Raw genomic sequence first — 21532 nt, 5'->3', positions numbered from 1 at the left:
GAAACTAGACTGTAACAATTTTCTATAATTTCTAATAATTTTTAATGGTCTTTCTGGGTATGCATTTTAGGAAAAAAGTGGGAAGACCAGGACATTGAAGATGACCACAGAAACCAGGGGAAAAATCAAAGGTGAGTTGCATCCACAGAAAAATAGTGGCCCGTGGGGGAATTTCAAAAGAAAGCAAGCAAAACAATTAAGCACAGCTTCAAATTTATTTATTCCTAGAAAACTTTCACTGAAAATGTTTTCTTAAAAACATCATAGATGTTCAGGATGTGAAAAATAAATCACTTCGAAATAGCATTTAGAAACCCCTTTTATAAATATTATTATTTTGGCCAGGCACAATAGTTCATGTAGGTAATCCCAGCAGTTTGGGAGGCTGAGGTAGGAGGATCACTTGAGGCCTGGAATTCAAGACCAGCCTGGGTAATATAGCAAGACCTCATCTGGGGAAAAAAAAAAAAGGCCTGGCACAGTGGCTCATGCCTGTAATCCTAGCACTTTGGGAGGCCAAGGCGGGCAGATCACCTGAGGTCAGGAGTTCAAGACCAGCCTGGCCAACATGGCAAAACCCCATCTCTACTAAAAATACAAAAATTAGCCAGCCGTGGTGGTGTGCTCCTATAATCCCAGCTACCCAGGAGGCTGAGGCAGGAAAATTGCTGGAACCCGGGAGGCAGAAGCTGCAGTGAGCCTAGATCGTGCCACTGTACTCCAGCCTGGGCAACAGAGCAAGACTCCATCTCGGAAAAAAAAAAAAAAAATTAGCCAGTCATGGTGGCACTCTCTAGTCCCACCTGCTCAGGAGGCTGAGATGGGAGGATTGGTTGAGCCCAGGAATTCAAGGCTTCAGTGAGCTGTGATCATGCCACTGTACTCCAGCCTGGGTGAGAGAATGAGACTCCATCTCTTATTTAAACAACAACAAAAAAAAAATTGACTGTTTTGATCATAACTATGGTTGAGTCTTCTTCCAGAGCATTGAATATATTAACTTTAAAACAATTCAGACAGGGCAGATATCCTACACTTTTTCTGAAAATGGTTAAAATGTAATTCTCATACCTACTAATAAATACAAAATAATTAAAAAGCCACTAATAATGTGCTATTCATTTTTTACAGATGTCATATGGTTGAGAGACTCTGTGAAAGTAGAAGAGGTAGCAAATGTGGAGAAACGACTAGCCAGATGCCAAATGTTAATATCAACAAGGAAACTTTTACTGGAGCAAAACCACATGAGTGCAGCTTTTGTGGAAGAGACTTCATGCATCATTCGTCCCTTAATAGGCACATGAGATCTCACACTGGACAGAAACCAAATGAGTATCAGGAATATGAAAAGCAACCATGTAAATGTAAAGCAGTTGGGAAAACCTTCAGTTATCGCCACTGCTTGCGCAAACATGAAAGAACTCACACTGGAGTGAAGCCCTATGAATGTAAACAGTGTGGGAAAGCCTTTATATATTACCAGCCATTTCAAAGACATGAAAGGACTCATGCTGGAGAGAAACCCTATGAATGTAAGCAATGTGGAAAAACCTTTATATATTACCAGTCTTTTCAAAAACATGCTCATACTGGAAAGAAACCCTATGAATGTAAACAGTGTGGGAAAGCCTTTATATGTTACCAATCTTTTCAAAGACACAAAAGGACTCACACTGGAGAGAAACCCTATGAATGTAAGCAATGTGGTAAGGCTTTCAGTTGTCCCACATACTTTCGAACTCATGAAAGGACTCACACTGGAGAAAAACCCTACAAATGTAAAGAATGTGGTAAAGCCTTCAGTTTTCTCAGTTCTTTTCGAAGGCATAAAAGGACTCATAGTGGAGAGAAACCCTATGAATGTAAAGAATGTGGAAAAACCTTCTTTTATTCTGCAAGCTTTCGAGCACATGTAATAACACACACTGGGGCTCGACCTTATAAATGTAAAGAATGTGGGAAAGCCTTCAACTCTTCTAATTCCTGTCGAGTGCATGAAAGAACTCATATTGGAGAAAAACCATATGAATGTAAACGATGTGGCAAATCATTCAGTTGGTCCATTTCTCTTCGATTGCATGAAAGAACTCATACTGGAGAGAAACCTTATGAATGTAAACAGTGTCATAAAACCTTCAGTTTTTCAAGTTCCCTTCGAGAACACGAAACAACTCACACTGGAGAGAAACCCTATGAATGTAAACAATGTGGTAAAACCTTCAGTTTTTCAAGTTCCCTTCAAAGACATGAAAGGACTCACAATGCAGAGAAACCCTATGAATGTAAACAGTGTGGGAAAGCCTTCAGGTGTTCAAGTTATTTTCGAATTCATGAAAGGTCACACACTGGAGAGAAACCCTATGAATGTAAACAGTGTGGAAAAGTTTTCATTCGTTCCAGTTCCTTTCGACAGCATGAAAGAACACACACTGGAGAGAAACCCCATGAATGTAAACTATGCGGTAAAACCTTCAGTTTTTCAAGTTCCCTTCGAGAACATGAAAAAATTCACACTGGGAATAAACCTTTTGAGTGTAAGCAATGTGGTAAGGCCTTCCTTCGTTCCAGTCAAATTCGATTGCATGAAAGGACTCACACTGGAGAGAAACCGTATCAATGTAAACAATGTGGAAAAGCCTTCATTTCTTCCAGTAAATTTCGAATGCATGAGAGAACTCACACGGGAGAGAAACCCTATCGATGTAAACAATGTGGGAAAGCCTTCAGATTTTCAAGTTCTGTTCGAATTCATGAAAGGTCTCACACTGGAGAGAAACCTTATGAATGCAAACAATGTGGAAAAGCCTTCATTTCTTCCAGTCACTTTCGACTGCATGAAAGGACTCATATGGGAGAGAAAGTCTAAGAATATAAGCAACATTCTGAAGCCTTTGGTTGTTCCAGCTCCTTCTGAATACACAAAAGAGTTCATACTGGACAGAAGCTGTGTGAATACAAACATTGTTCTAAAGCCCTTGATTGTTCCAGTTTCTTTTGAACACGAAAGAATTCCCACTGGTGAGAAACGGTATGAATGTAAACATTGTGATTAAGCCTTCAGTTGACCTAATTCATTTCAAAGACAGGACTCGTGCTGCAGTGAAATCTGTTTTGTTTTTTGTTTTTTTAAAAAAGGCCAAGCTTGTTGGCTCATGCCTATAGTCCCAGCACTTTGGGAGGCCAAGGTGCAAGGCGGGCAGATCATTTGAGGTCAGAAATTCGAGACCAGCTTGGTCAACATGGTGAAACCCCATCTCTACTAAAAATTACCAAAAAATGAGCCAGGCATGGTAGTGCATGCCTCTAATCCCAGCTACTCAGGAGGCTAAGGCAGGAGAATCACTTGAACCTGGAGACAGAGGTTGCAGTGAGCTGAGATCACGCCACTGCATTCCAGCCTGTGCGACAGAATGAGACACTGTCTCAAGAAAAAATAAAAGTGGGAAAATCTTCCAACTGTCCTCTAGAGTGTGAATATATGAAAGGAGTCAGAGTAGGGTGAAAGTCTATAAATGTAAGACATTTGGGAAAGCCTTCACACAGCCTTTTGAGCACACATGAGAATGTATACTGGAGAGAAACCCTATAAATATTAAGAATGTGGGAAATTCTTCATCCTAGTTCTTTTGTTGTTGATGATACAAAAATATTTTCATTTAATAAAGATTGTCAGGTTATATTTAATAAGAAAGAAAGTATCATGTAAACAGCCCAGTAATAAAATTTTACAATCTTATAAATTATAACATTTTTCTATAAAACTGGAACATATTCTCATTATGCTTTCCAAAGGACATATTGATTTAGATGTGACTCATTCTTCAGTGGATTCTACAGAAGAAACCATATGAGAGCTAATTTCCAATTCAGCAACAGCAGTTTTTACTTCTGTAGTTATTTTTTTCTATCCAATCTGGCTGAGTCTTGGTTGAGTAGTTCATGCTGCTATTTGAGGTCTCTGGGTATGAGGTAGGGATCCTTAAGTTTTCTCTCATAATATGTCCTCTGTTGAGACCTACACTATTAAGATTTTCAACACAAGGTAACTCTTGGACTGGCCTTGTAGTAAAAATGGAGAGTAAACATTTGATGCACTTTGTAGAAGCTTGGTGCACACTGCTGCTGGTATCTCATTCGTTCTATAGATGGACTTCTAATTTTTCTCTTTCTTGTCTTGCTCTTTCTTCAATCTCTCATTTAAACTTCTCTACATATTCTATAGCACGTTCATTTCCATATGACTTTTTAGATTTACTACTTCTGTTACAGGCTTGCCAATGCACCACAGTGTAGCAGTTTTTTGTTTTCTGAGGTACTATGTGGAGTTATTTGTCTTACTTCCAAGAAGATTAAGGAATGCAGACACAAGGGTGAGATTGGAGCAAAAGTTTAATAAGCAAAAAAAGAAAGCTCTGTGCAGCAGAGAGTGGAGCCCAAATGGGTTGCCCACTATGAGGCTGGGTCTGGGATTTTTATAGACTGGAAAGGGGAAGAAATGTGCTGACTAGTCTGAAGGCTGTCTTGGCAAAGCATGATTCAGCCTGGCCCAGGACCTTGGCCTGGGACCAATCAGAGGCTGAAGTGATGATTCATAGAGGCTAAAGAATGTTTAAAAAAAGGAAGTGCCCACCAGAGCCCACCAGGTATATGCCCATAAAAGGAGTAGAGGCTATTTCCTGGAAGCCCACTAATTATACAAAGGACTAAGGCATTTCTATGTTGGGCCTTGTTCCTTTATTTAAGTGGGCTAAAGGTTTGTGCAAGTTTCCTTATCTGAGTGGGCTAAAAGTTCTATCTGTGCAGCTGTGGGCATATCTCTAGGCATGACTCCCTGTGCTAATTATTATTATTTTTTAATCCAATCAGAGACCTTGTTATATGTGGGAATAAGGCACTAACCAGTGGGTCAGGGGCTCTCCAAAAACCCTTCCCTTGCTATTTACCTGAGGCAAGCTAGCTAACTCCTCTCACTTCTTGTTCCAACACCTTTTTATTCTTCTCAAATTCTTTACATTTCTGTTGTATTGTTTTCATAGATAATAATTCCTGTTGAAGAACTTGATTGTTTTCAGCCAGATACAGACATTTTGAAGAGCACCTTCCAGTTCTGCTATAAGATTATCAGTCTTATGTTTTATCTTTTTAATCTGAATATCCATTTCAAGTTGACTGGTTTTTAAATATCTGTGGAAACTAAACTCTTCAGTTTCATATTCATTTAACTTTTCTGTCATTTCTGAGTTTCTTGTGCATCCTAGTTCATTTTGAGACCATGAAACCATGCACACATTTAAGAGCAGCTTCTTGAATGTAAGCAATATGGAAATGTCTTCAAGTACATATGCAACCCTTTCCACCACTTTAGGACAAATTGAAGGACTGAGGAGAAAGGACTTCGGTCCCAACAGGCCTTTCTTGGAACCCCGTCTGAAGTTAAGAAACACTCCCAGCCCTTAGCTTACGTACGTGACTGCACAGAATTGAGAGGGCTCCCACAATCTGCCTTTGAACTTTTCATCAGTGTCCTTGGGTCAGATCTTTGGGGATGCTGTGGTTCTGAAAACAAAGGTACATCCCACAGTTCTCCAGTGGGATCTGCCTGTGGACACCCTAATTCATGGCTGTCAACATCATGTTATTCCAAGGCCGTCTGGAGGTCATGTCCAGCTCCGTTTCCCATCCAAACCCACACTGTGGATTCTTGCTGGTAAATGCATTTAAAAGTTCACAGTAAGGCCAGGCACGGTGGCTCATACCTGTAATCCCAGCACTTTGGGAGGTCAAGGTGGGCAGCTCACGAGGTCAGGAGATTGAGACCATCCTGGCTAATGCAGTGAAACCCCATCTCTGCTAAAAATACAAAAAACTAGCCAGGTGTGATGGCACGTGCCTGTTATCCCAGCTACTCATGAGGCTGAGGCAGAAGAATCACTTGAACCCAGGAGGCGGAGGCTGCAGTGAGCCAAGATCACACCTCTGCACTCCAGCCTGGGTGACAGAGACAGACCCTGTCTCAAAAAAAAAAAAAAAGAAAAAATAAATAAATAAATAAATAAAAGTTCACACTAGACCATTTCTCTGTGACAACCCAGGTAGCTCTAAAGTGAGGGCTGAAGAAGCTGTGGCAGAATGTGTGTCATGCCCCTTGACCATACAAGATCCACTGTCCCATAACCACCAGCTCTGCACCAACCACCACAGAAGTCTCAAAACCAACTGTGGCATCATAGAGACATGCCCTACCATGTCCCAGCTACAGAACACAGTCAGACGAGATCAGGCACGTTCAGGGTAGTATGGCCATAGACTGCAGGACACAATCAACTTCTTACCTTCCCTAATTTGCCCACCCCAGATTTTCTGGCACATTCCACCTGGCTTAGGCACTGACAATGACAAGGTTTCTCCTCAGTGCGTGTCACGTGTGCTGCTGCAGGGCTGGTTTCGTAGCCTTGCCTCCAAGGCCAGCACTTAGTGCTTCGTGGAACAGAACCCACCCTGCAGAACTCCAGCCTTGTGGTATACGGGAAGCCGCCATATCAGAGAGGCGCCACCGGCCATGGAGCCGACTCGCTTCATGTCACTCCCAGAATGCAAGGTGTACTGAACTCCCAAGAAACTGTCCTGACAGCACCGAAGAGTTCCTCCTTTGCTGAGCTGTACAGCCATGGTAGGTGTCAGGCCCTTCCTTTGGTGGAGGCAGTGCCCACTGTTACCTGGATAGCAAGTCAGAGTGTCCTGCCAGGGATGTGGCAGGAATGAGGGAAGCCAGCTCACCATCCAGCCTCACAACAACTTCCTGTCTCTCCCTGGATACCAGAAGTGATATTTCTGTGACTTCAAGATGTTTAGTCTGAGTTTTGTAGGCCTCCATCCTACCCCAACAGCACATGTGGGTCAGGGGGCAGCCTTGCAAGGCTTGAGCATGGTGGGGTCCCGTGAGGCGATCTGGGGCGAGGTCTGCTGGCAGATGAGCCCTTAGTGAAGGTGAGAGCTACCAGGAAGAGCTCAGAGGAGGGCATGCAGCTGAGCCATGAGATCCACGCCTTTGCTGCCCTCATTGTGCTCTCAGTGGAAAAGCAAACTGACACATGGTCAAGTCATGAGGGATGTTTCTGGAATCATCTACAATTTATAACAGTTGAAGGGCTGGAGCAGCAGCATCAATCCATTTCCAGCCCTTTTGCATCCTTGAACTCCCATTTTCTACTTTTACAGAAAAGCACTTTTTAGAGTCTATATGTTCAAGTAGTGTAAAATGTCTTCCCCATCAGCATGGGCTAAGGAGCCACTTTTTGTGAGAGGCTTGGGGGCCGGAAGCACCTCTCTGCCACATGGGATGTGGGTGAGAACAATTCAGTCTTTGAAGATTAAGTGTATGTGAGCTTATGGCGAGGTTTGTGTAAAACCTGTTTGTGTGTCTGTTTGAGTCCTACAATTCAATAAGTGTTTTTTTGTTTTGTTTTGTTTTTTTTGAGACAGAGTTTCGCTCTTGTTGCCCAGGCTGGAATGCAATGGCGTGGTCTTGGCTCACTGCAACCTCCGCCTCCCGGGTTCAAGCAATTCTTCTGCCTCAGCCTCTGGAGTAGCTGGGATTACTACTCCACCACGCCCGACTAATTTTTATATTTTTAGTAGAGATGGGGTTTCATCATGTTGGCCAGGCTGGTCTCAAACTCCTGACCTCAGGTGATCCACCCACCTCCCAAAGTGCTGGGATTGCACCACCATGCCCGACTAATTTTTATATTTTTCGTAGAGATGGGGTTTCACCATGTTGGCCAGGCTGGTCTCAAACTCCTGACCTCAGGTGATCCGCCCACCTCCCAAAGTGCTGGGATTACAGGCATGAGCCACCACACCTGGCCGATTCAATAAGTATTAATCTCCTTGATATAACAGGTTCTCTAGTTGGTGTAATGAACAAATCTACACTAATATCCCTGTCTCCTCCAACCTGACATTCTAGAAGAGAAGAAACAAGAGAATAAGCAAAAATATACAGTAGATCATAGTGGTTATTCCTCAGGAAGGAGAGAAACCTGGAGTAGAGGGGGCAGGCCTGGGGTCTGTGTGTCTCTGCAAGCATCTGTTGGTATCTCTGGGCCATTTTTATCTGTGAGTTTGTGAGTTTATGTGTCTGTCTCTGGGTGTGTCCACCTGTGTGTACAGTGAAAATGGTTATGATCTCTTGTTGGTCTGGGAGGCTGTGGGGGCTGTGTGTGTATATTTTTTAATCTAGATTGCTTTCATTTCATTTTCTTGCCTGATTTCCCTGACAGCATCTCCCTTAACACATTGAGTAAAACTAGTTAGGGCCGGGCGCAGTAGCTCACGCCTGTAATCTCAGCACTTTGGGCGGCCAAGCGGGCAGACCACTTGAGTCCAGGAGTTTGAGACCAGCCTGACCAACATGGTGAAACCCCGTCTCTACTAAAAATACAAAAATTAGCTGGGTGCGGTGGCATCTGCCTGTAGTCCCAGCTACTTGGGAGGCTGAGACAGGAGAATCACCTGAACCTCTGGGAGGTGGAGGCTGCAGTGAGCTGAGATGGTGACACTGCACTCCAGCCTGGACAACAGAGTGAGAACTCCGTCTAAAAAAACAACAACAACAACAACAACCTGTTAGTGCATACATCCTTTTTTTCCTGATCCAGTTTTTCACCGTCAAAATGATGTGGGTTTTTCATATATGGCATCAATTGAGATAATTGTCATTTTCCATCATTTTGCTAATGTGGTATATGACAATGATCAGTTTTCATATTTTCAACCATTTTTATGTTCCAAGAATAAATCTCACTTGGCTATGTTACGTAATGCTTTTAATATGTTGCTTCCTATGGTTTGCTGGTGTTTATTTCAGGATTCCTGCATCACCATTCACAGTAGGAATTAATGCAATCTTCCTTGCTGTCAAGCCATTTCACACCTGCTTGTGAGTCCTGCCCTGAGACCTCAATTATGTAATAAGCCTCTTTATACTCACTCACTATGTTTCTGCCACATAGAACCACATGTTCTGCGTGTCAACATCAGAACCACATGTTTTCAGGTGACACTGGCAGTTGTCACCATGAACAAGATGTCTGGATGCTGGTCACCACGCCACAGGTCTGTTCTCTCGTCCGGGTTGCTAACCTGCTCTGCTGCCCAGCAGCCAGTGTGTACTTTGAGCTGCTGCTTGCTGCCCTGTGTTGCATTGCTGAGGCCTAGCCAGCCTCAGTTCCGGATTCAGCTGAGCTAAGTCAGCAGTTTGCATAATTCCTTTACATTGAGGAGCAGAAGTATGGGATTGCAGCACCCCCCACCCCTTTTTTTTTTTTTTGAGATGGAGTTTCACTCTTGTTGCCCAGGCTGGAGTGCAATGGCATGATCTCCGCTCACCACAACCTCCGCCTTCCGGGTTCAAGCGATTCTCCTGCCTCAGCCTCTCAAGTAGCTGGAATTACAGGCATGTGCCACCATGCCTGGCTAATTTTTTGTATTTTTAGTAGAGACGGGGTTTCTCCATGTTGGTCAGGCTGATCTCGAACTCCCAACCTCAGGTGATCCACCTGCCTTGGCCTCCCAAAGTGCTGGGATTACAGGTGTGAGCCACTGCACCCAGCTGATTGCAGCCCCTCTTACACAGTCCTGGGTCATATGTTTTGGCTGGGACCTAGCTGTGGTTTTTTTGTTTTTGTTTTAGTTTTTGTTTTTCTAGACAGAGTCTCACTGTGTCGCCCAGGCTGGAGTGCAGTGGCGGGTTCTTGGCTTACTGCAACCTCTGCCTCCCAGGTTCAAGCGATTCTCCTGCCTCAGCCTCCCGAATAGCAGGGATTACAGGAGCATGCCACCACACCCAGCTAATTTTTGTATTTTTAGTAGAGATGGGGTTTCATCATGTTGGCCAGGCTGGTCTCGAACTTATGACCTGAAGTGATCCATCCGCCTCGGCCTCCCAGAATTCTGGGATTATAGGTGTGAGCCACTGCACCCGGCCTAGCTGTGGCTGTGTATTTTAGAATGAAGCTGTGACTAATGCTGGGTATTGGCCTTCATCTAGGGTGCAGGCTGGTGGGGAGATTTTTTTTCTTCTGTGCAAGTTGTGGGCCCATCAAGTAGTCATTCCTGAAAAAGTAGTCATCTGAAAAACAGAAAGAACAAAAAGAGTGGGGACTGGGAAGCTGCTATTAGATGGTGTCTTGAGGTCCACACTCTCCAGGACCCTTAAATACCTCTGCTGCTGCTGTTGCTGCTCACGCCTCTAATGCAACAAAGACCCAGATCCTCCAAGGTTGTCAGAAATAACCCTCATGGCATCCTTTAGTTCAGCAAAGATGTTAGTTCAGACCTAAATAAAGCCTTGTGTCCTTAAACCACACAAAGCATCTCTCACCATGCAGGAGGCCCCTAACTGATAGTAGTTATTTGAAGATCTCTGGAGGAAAAAAAATAACACATGCTGCAGTAGAGAGGGCCTCCCCTCCCCAAAGTATTTCCAGTGAGCAGAAAACAAAAAGTGAAGGAGAGCCGGGCGCGGTGCAACACGCCTGTAATCCCAGCACTTTGGGAGGCTGAGGTGGGTGGATCGTCTGAGGTCAGGAGTTCGAGATCAGCCTGGCCAACATACCGAAACACCGTCTCTACTGAAAATACAAAAAAATTAGCTGGGCCTGGTGGCGGGTGCCTATAATCCCAGCTGCTAGGGAGGCTGAGCCAGGAGAATCGCTTGAACCTGGGAGGCACAGGTTGCAGTGAGCCAAGATCGCACCATTGCACTCCAGCCTGGGCAACAAGGGCGAAACTCCATCTCAAAAAAAAAAAAAAAAAAAAACCACAGTGAAGGAAGGAAGATAGATTTTTGTTTTCTTTATTCCAACAAAAAAACCTGAAACAAAAGTCCATAATTTGAGCCATTTGGAAATTGAATGTATACTAAAAGCGTCTGACAAAATTCAACACCCCTTTCTTGATTAAAAAAAGAACAACGTAACAAACTAGGAATAGAAGAAAAATACTCAACATAATAAAAGCCGTATTTGAAAACACAGCTAACACCATAATCAGCAGTAAAAGACAAAGCTTTAAAAGGACACTCCTGTTGGACATACCACCAGCCCTCACAGACCAATTAGATGATTAAAAAAAAAAAAAAAGGCATCCATATTGGACAGGAATACGTAAAATTATCTCTTTTTGTTAATGGCAAGATCCCTGTGAAGAAATCCCTAAGGATTCCATTTTTAGGCCAGTCATGGTGGCTCATGCCTATAATCCCAGCACTCTGGGAGGCCGAGGAGGGCAAATTGCTTGAGTTTAGGAGTTCAAGACCAGCCTGGGCAACATGGTGAAACCCTATCTCTACAAAAAATACAAAACTTGGCCAAGCACAGTGGCTCACACTTGTAATCCCAGCACTTTGGGAGGCCGAGGTGGGTAGATCACTTGAGGTCAGGAGTTTGAGACTAGCCTGGCCCACATGCTGAAACCCCACCTCTACTAATAATACAAAAATTAGCTGGGCGTGGTGGCACGCACCTATAGTCCCAGCTACTCAGGAAAGCTGAGACATGAGAATTGCATGAACCCGGGAGGCAGAGGTTGCAGTGAGCCGAGATTGTACCACTGTACTGCAGCCTGGCCAACAGAGACAGTTAGAAAAAAAAAACAACTATATATATATATATATATATATATATATATATATATATACACACACACACACACACACACACACACACACACACACACACACAAATACAAAAATCAACCAAGTGCCGTGGCTCACACCTGTAGTCCCAGCTACTTGGGAGGCTGAGGCAGGAGGATCGCTTGAGGCCCAGAGGCAGAGGTTGCAGTGGGCCAAGATTGCTCCACTGCACTCCAGCCTGGGTGACAGAGCGACACCCTGTCTAAAGAAAAAAGAAAGATTCCATTTTTAAAACTTAAAATTAATGTAGTTCTTCAGTATCCCTGGGGAATTGGCTCCATTGTGCCCCTTGGTACCAAAATTTATGGAAACTCAAGGCCCTTATAAAAAGTGGCACAGTATTTTTATAGAAATGTCAACCTAAGGCCAGGCGTGGTGGCTCACACCTGTAATCCCAACACTTTGGGAGGCCGAGGCGGGCGGTTCATGAGGTCAGGAGTTTGAGATCAGCATGACCAACATGGTGAAACCCCATCTCTACTAAAAATAGAAACGTTAGCCGGGTGTGGTGGCATGTGCCTGTAATCCCAGCTACTCAGAAGGCTAAGGCAAGAGAATCGCTTGAACCCAGGAGGCAGAGGTTGCAGTTAGCTGAGATCATGCTACTGCACTCCAGCCTGGGTGACAGAGCAAGACTCCGTCTCAAAAAAAAAAAAAAAAAAAAAATCCAACCTAAAAGAAAGAGGCTGAGGCACAAGTATAATTTAACAAGTTTACTGGAGCCAAAGAGAGAACAGCTTCCTGGGAGACTCGGACCCAAGTGACCTTGGATATGAACTCCGTTCCGCCTTTGTTACAAGCAGGCGTGTGTTTTGTTTTTTGTTTTTTGGTTTTTGGGTTTTTTTTTGTGACAGAGTCTTACTCTATCACCCAGACTGGAGTGCAGTGGTGCAATCATGGCTCACTGCAACCTCCACCTCCTGGGTACAAGCGATTCCCCCACCTCAGCCTCCCGAGTAGCTGGGATTTCAGGCACCTGCCACCACATCTGGGTAATTTTTGTATTTTTAGTAAAGACAGGGTTTCACCGTGTTGGCTAGGCTGGTCTCAAACTTCTGACCTGAAGTGATCTGCATGCCTCCGCCTCCCAAAGTGCTGGGATTACAGGCATGAGCCACCACACCTGGCCACAAGCAGGTTTTTAAAGGCAAAATGGGGTACAGGGAGTGGCTGGTATAAAGTCGTCAGGAATTCTCATTGGCTTACAGAAATGACATTGATTAGTAATTGGCTATCCATTGTTAAGCTATAGGACATGGGTTATAGTGTCTGGTGCAGCATTAGTGGTTAATTTACAGCTACTTGTGATATACAAGTCCCCCATCTAAACCAAAACCAAAGAGGGTATCACTTTTACATGAGGATGTACGAAACTTCCCAGCTCAGGAAATCACCGAGCAAGTCCTGCAGATAGGGAAGGAAACCTCCCCTGCCCAATGGGGCAGATCCTTTAAAGAACTATGCCCAGAGGATCAGAAACATGCTTGGTTTATGGATGGATCCACCAAATACATTGGTGGGACCAGATGCTAGAAGGCCATGGCTTATAATCCTGTTAAAAACTAAACATTTCTGATGAAGAAAGGGGTGGGAACAGGCAGTTAGCTGAACTAGTAGCCATCCTCCGAGCTATTCAAGAGGAGGCCAGAGGGATTTGTCACTTGTATACCAACTCTTGGTCAGTAGCAAATGGTCTTACTACCTGGAAACCCCAGTGGTAACAAAACAAATGGTTAGTTGGGAATAAAGAGGTTTGGGGAAAACAATACTGGGAAGATATCTGAATCCTGGCGCACACTACCATTATCACTGTTTTCCATGTTGATGCTCATGCATCTCTGCTTTCTCTTGACAGACTATTTAATCAGCAGGATGATCAATAGGCCAAAGTTTCCACCATAACTGCAAACTTGAATACAGATGAATGGATTACAACGTGTTCAAGCCTTTCAATGACAGGCATTGTAATGTATGGTGGTGTAATTGATAGTGATTATTGGCCTAAATGCTACTAATCTAGTGGCCTAAATGCTCCACTTAAAAGATACAGAATGGCAGAATGGATAAGAGTTTACCAGACTGGGTGCAGTGGCTCATGCCTGTAATCCCAGCACTTTGGGAGGCTGAGGTGGGCGGATCACCTGAGGTTGGGATTTTGAGACCGGCCTGACCAACAGGGGGAAACCCTGTCTCTACTAAAAATACAAAAAAATTAGCCAGACATGGTGGTGAATGCCTGTAATCCCAGCTACTTAGGAGGCTGAGGTAACAGAATCGCTTGAACCCAGGAGGCGGAGGTTGCAGTGAGCGGAGATCACGCCATTGCACTCCAACCTGGACAACAAGAACTAAACTCCAACTCAAAACCAAGATTTTACAAGCCAAATACCTGCTGTCTTCAAGAGACTCACCCAACACATAAGGACTCACTTAAACTTAAGGCAAAGGGTTGGAAAAAGGTGTTCCATACAAATGTACCCCAAAATCTAGCAGTAGTAGCCATTCTTACATCAGACAAAACAGACTTTAAAACAAAAACAGTTAAAAAAAAAAAAAGACAACGAGGGACATTATATAATGATAAGAGGACTACTCCAACAGGAAAATATCACAATCCTAAATATATATGCACCTAACACTGGAGCTCCCAAATTTATAAAACAATTACTACTAGACCTAAGAAATGAAATAGATGACAACACAATAATAATGAGGGACTTCAATACTCTACTGACAGCAATAGACAAGTCATCAAGACAGAGTCAATAATAACAACAACAACAACAACAAAATGGACTTAGAACTATATCCTAGAACAAATGGAGTTAAAAAATATTTACAGAACATTCTACCTAAGAACTGCAGAATATACATTTTATTCATCAGCACTTGAAACATTTTCCAAGATAGACATATGATAGGCCACAAGTCTCAATAAATTTAAGACAATCAAAATTATATCAACTATTCTCTCAGACTACAGTGGAATAAAAGTGAAAATCAACGCCAAATGAACCATCAAAAGCATGCAAATACATGGAAATTAAATAAATTTTAGAAATTAAATACATGGAAATTGAATTAGAAATTAAAGATCAACCTGTTTCTGGATGAGCGTTGGATGAAATCAAGATGGAAATTTAAAAATTATTTGAACTGGATGCACCCACCATGTCCATGGAGAGAGGCTGAGGTGGCCGAGCTCCGGCTGGAGGTACTGGGGCACCAGGACAGCAAAGATGTCGGCTTCCTTAGTCCGGGCAACTGTCTGCGCTGTGAGCAAGAGGAAGCTTCAGCCCACCTGGGCCCCCCTCACCCTGACACCTTCAGCAGTAAACAAGATAAAACAACTTCTTGGCCAGGCATGGTGGCTCACCCCTGTAATCCCAGCACTTTGGGAGGCCGAGGCGGGTGGATCACGAGGTCAGGAGATCGAGACCATCCTGGCTAACACGGTGAAACCCGTCTCTACTAAAAATACAAAAAATTAGCCGGGTGGGGTGGCGGGCACCCGTAGTCTCAGCTACTCAGGAGGCTGAGGCGGGAGAATTGCTTGAACCTGGGAGGCAGAGGTTGCAGTGAGCCGAGATCGCAGCTGGGCAACAGAGTGAGACTCCATCTCAAAAAAAAAAAAATTCCTTCATTATTGTTGTCATGCATTAAAGCCCAAGAAAGGCCTAGGAGAAACTTTTTGGTGGGCTTTTGTTACATCCCAGCCCTTGTGTAAGGGCGCTGGCTTTTAATATTTAACTTAACCACTCAGTCAGTACTGAAACAGTTGTTATGGAGGCCTGCGTTAGTGAGACCTGGCCTGCCACAGTCTCACATTCTTCAGATAAAAGTTCTTTTCTCATAACCTACACTCATCTTCCTATATACTTTAAATCATCTCTAGGTTATTTATAATACCTAATACAATGCAACTGCTGTGTAAATAGTTTTTATAATAAGTCATTTAGGAGATAATAAGGGGGGAGAAAAGCACATATTCATTACAGACACAGCCATCCAATTTTTTTCTGAATATTTTCAGTTCGTAGCTGGTTGAATCCATAGATGCAGAACCCAGGAATATGGAGGGCTGACTCTATGGGATTTCAGCAAAGGCGAAAAACACAAAATCAGCAAGAAAAATAATAATGAATTGTGTTTCTACACACTAGTGGTGACCAGGCAGAAAAGAAAATTAAGAAAACAATCCCATTTACAATGGCACAAAAACAAATACTTGAGAATAAATGTAACCAAGAAAATAAAAGACTTCTACACTGAAAGCTACAAAGCATTGCTAAAAGAAACTAAAGAGGCTGGGCGCAGTGGCTCACACCTGTAATCTCAGCACTTTGGGAGGCCGAGGCAGGTGGATCACCTGAGGTCAGCAGTTTGAGACCAGCCTGGCCAATAATGGTGAAACCCCGTCTCTACCAAAAATACAAAAATCAGCCGGGCATGGTGGTGCGTGCATGTAGTCCCAGCTACTCAGGAGGCTGAGGCAGGAGAATCACTTCAACCCAGGAGGAAGAGGTTGCAGTGAGACGAGACCACACCACTGCACTCCAGCCTGGACGACAAGAGGGAAACTCCATCTCAAAAAAAAAAAAAAAAGAAAGAAAGATACAAATACCTAGAAAGACATCTGTGATATTATGAAATATTTATTTTGGTTTGTTCCTGTTTCCTTGGCCTACAGCTCCTAAAAGCCTTGGAATCAAAGTGATGTTGAGTTGACTAGTGACTGCGGGCCGTGCATAGCCTCAGGATGGGGTGGTTGCCAGGGGAAGCAACCATGTGATTAGATGGTTAGGATACTCTGCTTCACCCCTGACTCCCCTGTGTTACTGGAAGGAAGGCCATGAGTGTGAGTTGTCCAGGTCCTTGGAGTTTTTGAACAAAGAACTGAACAAAACACACAAAGGAACGAAACCCAGGACCGAAGCCGCAAATGCAAGGATTTATTAAAGGGAGAAAGCACATTACAGGGTGGAAGTGAGCCCGAGCAAGCAGCTCAAGGGACCAGTTACAAAGTTTTCTGGGTTTTAAGTACTTCTTTCAAAGTCCCCATCAGTTACCCCTTATCTGGATGAAGGAGTTGGCTGGTGGCTAATTAAAGGCTGAGGTGAATTGGTGCCCTCTGAAGATGAAGGGATGGGCCATGCTTGGCCCGCAGCCAATCCAGGGCACTTTCCATCTGAGATGTGGTGGAAGTGGGAGGGCTGGAGGGAAAGTAGCCTTCGATCCTTTGCTGCTCCAGGCTTGGGGATATGGGGTTTTTCCTTTTGGTTTAGCTTTAGGCAGTTGGCGTTAATTGGCCTTAGATTCTCTGCCCCCAGACCTTGGTGTTTTCCTTTGACCCAGCTTCAGGAAGTCAGCGCAAATTGGCCTTAAGTTCCCTGCCTCACCTGGAGGAGAGAGGTGCTGAAGTTTAAGGCTATCACCAATATCCAATGATGTAATCAAGCCGGGCGCTTGATTACATCATTTCTTCAGACCCCCAGTAAAATTTATTTAATCCTAATGGTCCTGTTAAGAATTCCAGGCCGGGCGCAGTGGCTCACGCCTGTAATCCCAGCACTTTGGGCAGCCGAGGCAGGTGCATCAGAAGGTCAAGAGATCGAGACCATCCTGGCCAACACAGTGAAACCCTGACCCTACTAAAAATACAAAAATTAGCCAGGCGTGGTGGCAGGCACCTGTAGTCTCAGCTACTCGGGAGGCTGAGGCAGGAGAATGGCTTGAACGCGGGAGGTGGAGGTTGCAGTGAGCCAAGATCGCACCACTGCACTCCAGCCTGGTGACAGAGCAAGACTCCATCTCAAAATAATTAATTAATTAATTAACTGGCACGTGAGGTGAGGGCAGTCTTATGGCACTGGGACCTGAACCTGTGGAATCTGATGCTATCTCCAAGTAGCATCAGAATTTAGTTCAGTTAGGGGGCAGCCTCCTGCTGTCTGCTGGAGAGGAATGCTCTGCAGACTTGCTTGCTTGGTGTGTGTGGAAAGAGCCCCCACATCTGGTCGCAGAAGTGTTGCATGTTATCGTTTGAGAATAAGAAAAAGAACTATTGTGTTTTTCTGTATTCTCAGAGAATTCCATGCTCATAGATCAGATGACTTTATATTGTTTTTTTGTTTTCTGAGACAGTCTCACTGTGTCTCCCAGGCTAGAGTGCAGTGGCGCGATCTCGGCTCACTGCAACCTCAGCCTCCTGGGTTCAACCAATTCTCCTGCCTCAGCCTCCCGAGTAGCTGGGATTACAGGCATGCACCACCACATCTGGCTAATTTTTGTATTTTTAATAGAGACAGGGTTTTGCCATGTTGGCCAGGCTAGTCTCAAACTGGCCTCAAGTGATCTACCGGCCTTGGCCTCCCAAAGTGCTGGGATTACAGGCGTGAGCCACTGCATCCAGCCCAGATGACTTAATATTGTTAAGATGTCTCCACTACCCAAAGTGGTCTACAGATTTAATACAATCTGCACCAAAATTTCAACTGCTATTTTGCAAAAATAGTATATATATACTCCCTGTTTTTGCAAAATACAAAAGGATGCCATTGAAATATCTGTACACACACACTCACCATCAGAGATCATAAGAGAAGTGCAAATTAAAAGCATAATGAGGTCGGGCATGGTGGCTGACGCCTGTAATCTCAGCACTTTGGAAGGCCGAGGCAGGTGGGTCATCCGAGGTCAGTAGTTTGAAACCAGCCTGACCAACATGGTGAAACCCTGTCTCTACTAAAAATACAAAATTAGCTGGGCATGGTAGTACATGCCTGTAATCCTAGCTGCTTGGGAGGCTGAGGCAGGAGAATCGCTTGAACCAGGAGGCATAGGTTGCAGTGAGCTGAGATCACGCCACTGCACTCCAGCCTGGGCAACAAGAAACTCTGTCTTAAAAAAAAAAAAAAAAGCACATAATGAGATATTTCCTCACACCAATTAGAATGGCGAACATCAGAATAGCAGGCCAGAACTATAATAATAATAATAATAATAATAATAATAATAATAATAATAATAATAATTTAAAAAAAGAATAGCCGGCCAGGTGCGGTGGCTCATGCCTGTAATCCCAGCACTTTGGGAGGCCGAGGCAGGCAGATCACGAGGTCAGGAGTTCGAGACCAGCCTGACCAACATGGTGAAACAAAAATTAGCTGGGCATGGTGGCACATGCCTGTAATCCCAGCTACTCCGGGGACTGAGGCAGGAGAATCACTTGAACCCAGGAGGCGGCAGTTGCAGTGAGCTGCGATCATGCCACTGCACTCCAGCCTGGGCGACAGAGCAAGACTCCATCTCAATAAATAATAAATAAATAAATAAAAAGTGTTGGTGAAGACATAGAGATATTGGAGTGCTTATGCATTGATGGTGGGATTGTAAAGTGGTGTAGCCATTATGAAAAACAGCATTGTGAAGAACAGGTTGTAAAAAAAATGAAGGCCAGGCATGGTGGCTCACACCTGTAATCCCAGCACTTTAGGAGGCCGAGGCGGGTGGATCACGAGGTCAGGAAATCGAGACCATCCTGGCCAACATGGTGAAACCCCATCTCTACTAAAAATACAAAAATTAGCTGGGCGTGGTGGTGCGCACCTATAATTCCAGCTACTCAGGAGGCTGAGGCAGGAGAATGGCTTGAACCCAGGAGATGGAGGTTGCAGTGAGCCGAGATCATGCCACTGCACTCCAGCCTGGAGACAGAGTGAGACTCCATCTAAAAATAAATTAAAAAAAGAAAAATGGTATGACCATATGATCCAGTAATTCCACTTCTGGGTGTATATCCCAAAGATTTCACAACAAGATCTCAAAGAGAAGAGAAAGAAACTTTGTCAGTTGGTACAACACCGATGAACCCTGAGGACATTAGGCTGAGTGAAATGAGGCAGTCATCAAACAATAAATGCTGTAGGATTCCGTTCATATGGACTAGCTGAAGTAGTCAAAATGCAGAAACAGTGCAGCAAGGTTTGTTGCTGAGAATGGGGGCTGTAGAATGGGGCTGGGGTGGTGGGCAGTTGGAAGTAGTGTTTAATGGATATAGATTTTAGGTTTTGCAAGATTGAAAAGGTCTGAAGATCTGTTGCCCAACAGTGTGAATAGATTTAACACTGCTGACCTATACACTTGGGGTTAACTTGGTATATTTAATTTTTTTTTCAGACAGAGTTTTGCTCTTGTTGCTCAGGCTGGAGTGCAGTGGCATGATCTTGGCTCACTACAAACTCCGCCTCCCAGATTCAAGCAATTCTCATGCCTCAGCCTCCCAAGTAGCTGGAATTACAGGCACACACCGCCATGCCCAACTAATTTTTGTATTTTTAGTAGAGATGGGGTTTCGCCATGTTGACCAGGCTGGTCTCGAACTCCTGACCTCAGGTGACCCACCTGCCTCGGCCTCCCAAAGTGCTGGGACAGACGTGAGCCACCATGCCCAGCCGTTATATTTAATCTTAAGAGTTTTTGCCACAAGAAAAAAATAATAAATCTTCAAACCTTTTAAAAGAAACTACTAAACAGAATTTCCATGTGACATCAGTTTTTGTTGTAGGTAGAAATAAATAGAAACATATGTCCACACAAGACCTTGGGCATGAATGTTTATAGCAGTGTTATTCATGACAGCCAAAAGGTGGAAACCAAATAATCCATCATTGAATGCATGGATAAAATATGTAATAGCCAGACAATGGAAAATATTAATAATTCCATCATAAATCTAAATGATGTACAGGACCATACTACAACATGGATATCCCTTCAAAAAACTATAGTAAATGAAACCCAGTTAAAAATTCCCCGTATGGTATGATTTCATTCACATGAAAGTCCAGAGCAGAGAAATCTGCTGAGAAAGAAAGTCAATTGCTGACTGCCTAGGGCTGGGTGTTGAGTAAAAAAGATGGGAGGATGGGGGGAGTGGATACCTAAAGGGTACAGGGGTTTCTCTTTGAGGTGATGCAAATCCACTGTGGTGATGATTGCATGTATCTGTGAATATACTATACCTATGAATTATGCACTTTAACTGGGTGTATTGTGTAGGATATGCATATTTGAATAAAGTGGTTGAAATAAGTAAATTCATTAGGAGTTTTGGTCCAATTTAACAGTATTGAGTTTCCAGGTTTATGCCAAATTTACGTACCCCTTTTTTGTTTTTCTTTTTTCTTTTCTTTTTTTCTTTTTTTTTTTTTTGAGACAGAGTCTTGCTGTGTCGCCCAGGCTGGAGTGTAGTGGCACAATCTCGGCTCACTGCAATCTCCACCTCCCGGGTTCAAGCGATTCTCCTGCCTCAGCCTCCTGAGTAGCTGGGATTACAGGCGCGCACCACCACGCCCGGCTAACTTTTGTATTTTTAGTAGAAGCAGGGTTTCACCAAATATATCGGCCAGGCTGGTCTCAAACTCCCGATCACAAGTGATCCGCCCACCTCGGCCTCCCAAAGTACTGGGATTACAGGCATGAGCCACCACACCCAGCCTTTTTTTTTTTTTTTTTTTTTTGGTGACAGTCTCACTCTGTCACCAAGGCTGGAGTGCAATGGCTCAATCATAGCCCACTGCAGCCTTCACCTCCTGGCTCAAGCAATCCTGTCACCTTAGCCTCCTGAGTAGGTGAGACTACAGAAGCAGGTGACCACACCCTGCTAATTTTTTTTATTTTTAATACAGATGGGATTTCATTATGTTTCCCAGGCTGGTCTTGAACTCCTGGGCTCAAGCGATTGGCCTCCCAAAGTGCTGGGATCATGTGAGCAAATGCGTGTGACCTGTTTTTCTTAAATATACCAGTGAGAATAGGAATTTGATTGCC

At 44.0% G+C, this 21532-nt stretch overlaps 1 protein-coding gene across 2 annotated transcripts in view; it reads left to right on the top strand.

Annotated features, from left to right (window-relative positions):
* ZNF14 (zinc finger protein 14) overlaps positions 1-21099 on the top strand; it is a 42070-nt gene extending 20971 nt beyond the window's left edge. For both annotated transcript variants that reach the window (XM_024926772.4, XM_034945097.3), the window contains 2 exons: positions 71-131; positions 1132-21099. In XM_024926772.4, coding sequence (XP_024782540.2) covers positions 71-131; positions 1132-2869 — 1799 coding nt within the window. In that variant the 3' untranslated portion in view covers positions 2870-21099. The remainder of the gene's footprint in view (positions 1-70; positions 132-1131) is intronic.
* The last annotated feature ends 433 nt before the right edge of the window (positions 21100-21532 follow it).

The sequence above is a fragment of the Pan paniscus genome, chromosome 20 (genome assembly GCF_029289425.2).
Source record: "Pan paniscus chromosome 20, NHGRI_mPanPan1-v2.0_pri, whole genome shotgun sequence".
In the NCBI taxonomy this organism is placed as follows: Eukaryota; Metazoa; Chordata; class Mammalia; order Primates; family Hominidae; genus Pan; species Pan paniscus.
Note: the sequence above shows the minus strand (reverse complement) of the source record. Positions and strands in the feature narration are given on the sequence as shown.